Genomic DNA, 2,383 nt, shown 5'->3' with positions numbered 1-2,383 from the left:
ACACACACACATTTACATTTTCTTTGGAGTAGGTGTAGGTGTAAATTTGGTTATTGGTCTTTGTGCATTATTGTGACTGAATATAAGAGTCTATTTAATAAAGGCACATTGGTGTCTACGTCGTTTTTATTGAATAGACTTTAACTAGGAAATGTTTTTGACTTCCTTCATAGATGTCCTGCTATAACATGTGGGAAAATGTGGGATACAAATTCTACAAGTAAATAAATAAATAATGTCAAGCCTTTCGATATATTAGTTTTAATTTTGCCTTTCTTATTCCAACAGCTATCAGAATGGGAGAAATAGAAAAGATGAATCACACCAAGGTTACAGAATTCATCATTCTGGGATTCTATGAGTTGCCTGAGATGCAGCCCCTCCTTTTCCTTGTGTTTTTCATTATTTATCTGATGTGCTTGTCAGGGAACCTTCTTATTATATTCACAGTGTGCTCTGCTTCCCATCTGCATAGCCCCATGTTCTTCTTCCTGAGCAACTTGTCCTTCCTCGAAATCTGTTATGTGACTGTCACAGTGCCTAAATTGTTAGCAGTGCTCATAGCACAGAATAAGACCATCTCTTTCAAGCAGTGCATGATGCAGATGTATCTGTTCCTGGTCTGCGCAGATGTTGACATCTACCTTCTTACCGCCATGGCTTATGATCGCTATTTTGCAATCTGTAAACCCTTGCATTACACCATTATTATGAACAAGAAAGTCTGCATTATTCTAGTTACTGTTTCATGGACAGTTTCATTTCTAAATCCACTTCCTCATGTTACTTTAATATCACAGTCATCTTTCTGTAGCTCCAATGAAATTAACCATTTCTTCTGTGATATGACAGCATTGATGAGTCTGTCTTGTTCAGGGACCTATGTCATTGAAACTATGACTTATATTGAAGGTTCACTTTTAGCTTTTACCCCACTCATATTAACAATTATATCATATGTGTACATTATTTCTGCCATATTAAAAATCCACTCTGCTAAGGGTAGACAAAAGGCCTTTTCTACCTGTTCCTCTCATCTCACAGTCGTTCTATTATTTTATGGAACATCTGCAGGTGTGTACATGAGACCCAAGTCTGTTTACTCCATGGATCTTAACAAACTAATTACTGTAGTGTATATAACTGTAATTCCACTACTCAACCCCTTGATTTATAGTTTGAGAAATAAGGAACTGAAAGAAACTTTAGGAAAAATAACCAGGAGAATTATTTTTCTTCCAGAATTAATAAAATGCTGCACACATTTGGTTGCAACATTTCAACATTGATTAAAAGGTATGGGTGGTAATTTCATAGAAGGGTGCCTATATGAAATGTCAAAGACGATGCTTATTACATATTTATAAAGATAATATAGCAGAGCTGCCAAGGGGTCCCAATTTTTGAAAGGGAAATTATAGTACATGCCCCCAGCCCCGCCCCATTCTGCCTTGGCTCCACCATTCTTTACATGGCTCCACACCTGGCACTCCTCAATCCCATGGCCATTTCAGAAAATATTTTATTTAATAGCCTAATTAATTAGCTTTCAGAGGCAAATCCCTCCTGCCTCAGATCAGATCAGGTCAGGACAGGACAGTATAATTCTGTTATTTTATCCTCTCCTGACTTGAGGAAGGAAGTGCTGGTCTCTGAAGGCTAATCAAAAATGTTTTATAATCATTGAAGGTATCACCTTATTTTATATTTTATGTTTTATTTGCATGTATTAACCTTTATTAATATAGCTACCACATTACTTTATGCTAAATTAGAAATAAAATTATTTTCTGTAACTTTGTTGTTTGGCCATTTACTTTTTCTAGTTATGTTGGTCACAGTCTCTTGATTCTGCTTTCCTTTGTCTTCTCTTAACTCTCTTGCCAGGGTTTCCTGTCCATTTGACATTTTCTCTCCTTTATCTTTGTTTTCTTCAATTTATATTTCTGCCTCTCTCTCTGTCCAGATTTAATTAATTCTTACTATTCTTTAAAATTTCCCTCTTTTACTTCATCTACCTATGGCTTTTCATTTTTTCCTCACTTTTGTTCTCTCCATGCCCCTTCCTTTTATTCTACAGTCTTTTCCTAACTATATTCTCTCCCCCTTTCCATCTAGCATCTCCTCTCTTTCTCTCCCCATCTTTCCAGGGTCTCCTCCTCTTTCTCTCTGCATCCTTCTATCCAGCGTCTGCTCTTCCTCTCCCTATCCTTCATCCAGCATCTTCCCTCTTTCTTTTCTACACTTCCATCCAGTATCATCTCTCTTTCTCTCACCATCCTTCCACCAATTACCCTCTCCCAATCTTTCCATCCATTGTCTCCATCTCCCCCTTCCTTCTAGACAGTTCTCTAACCTTTTCCATTCAGCATTTCCTCTCTCT

At 37.1% G+C, this 2,383-nt stretch overlaps 1 protein-coding gene across 1 annotated transcript; it reads left to right on the top strand.

Annotated features, from left to right (window-relative positions):
* Window positions 1–296: 296 nt before the first annotated feature.
* On the top strand, window positions 297–1,289 carry LOC115475022 (olfactory receptor 1F1-like). Its single transcript, XM_030210761.1, has one exon. The coding sequence runs from the start codon at window positions 297–299 to the stop codon at window positions 1,287–1,289; it is 993 nt and encodes a 330-aa protein (XP_030066621.1).
* Window positions 1,290–2,383: the final 1,094 nt, after the last annotated feature.

Source organism: Microcaecilia unicolor, chromosome 7, assembly GCF_901765095.1.
Source record: "Microcaecilia unicolor chromosome 7, aMicUni1.1, whole genome shotgun sequence".
Taxonomy (NCBI): domain Eukaryota; kingdom Metazoa; phylum Chordata; class Amphibia; order Gymnophiona; family Siphonopidae; genus Microcaecilia; species Microcaecilia unicolor.
This window is presented reverse-complemented; position numbering and strand designations above follow the sequence as displayed.

Bases quoted from the DNA above. Each gene is read 5' to 3' on its own strand.
- LOC115475022 (XM_030210761.1), top strand. From the start codon at position 297: ATGGGAGAAATAGAAAAGATGAATCACACCAAGGTTACAGAATTCATC.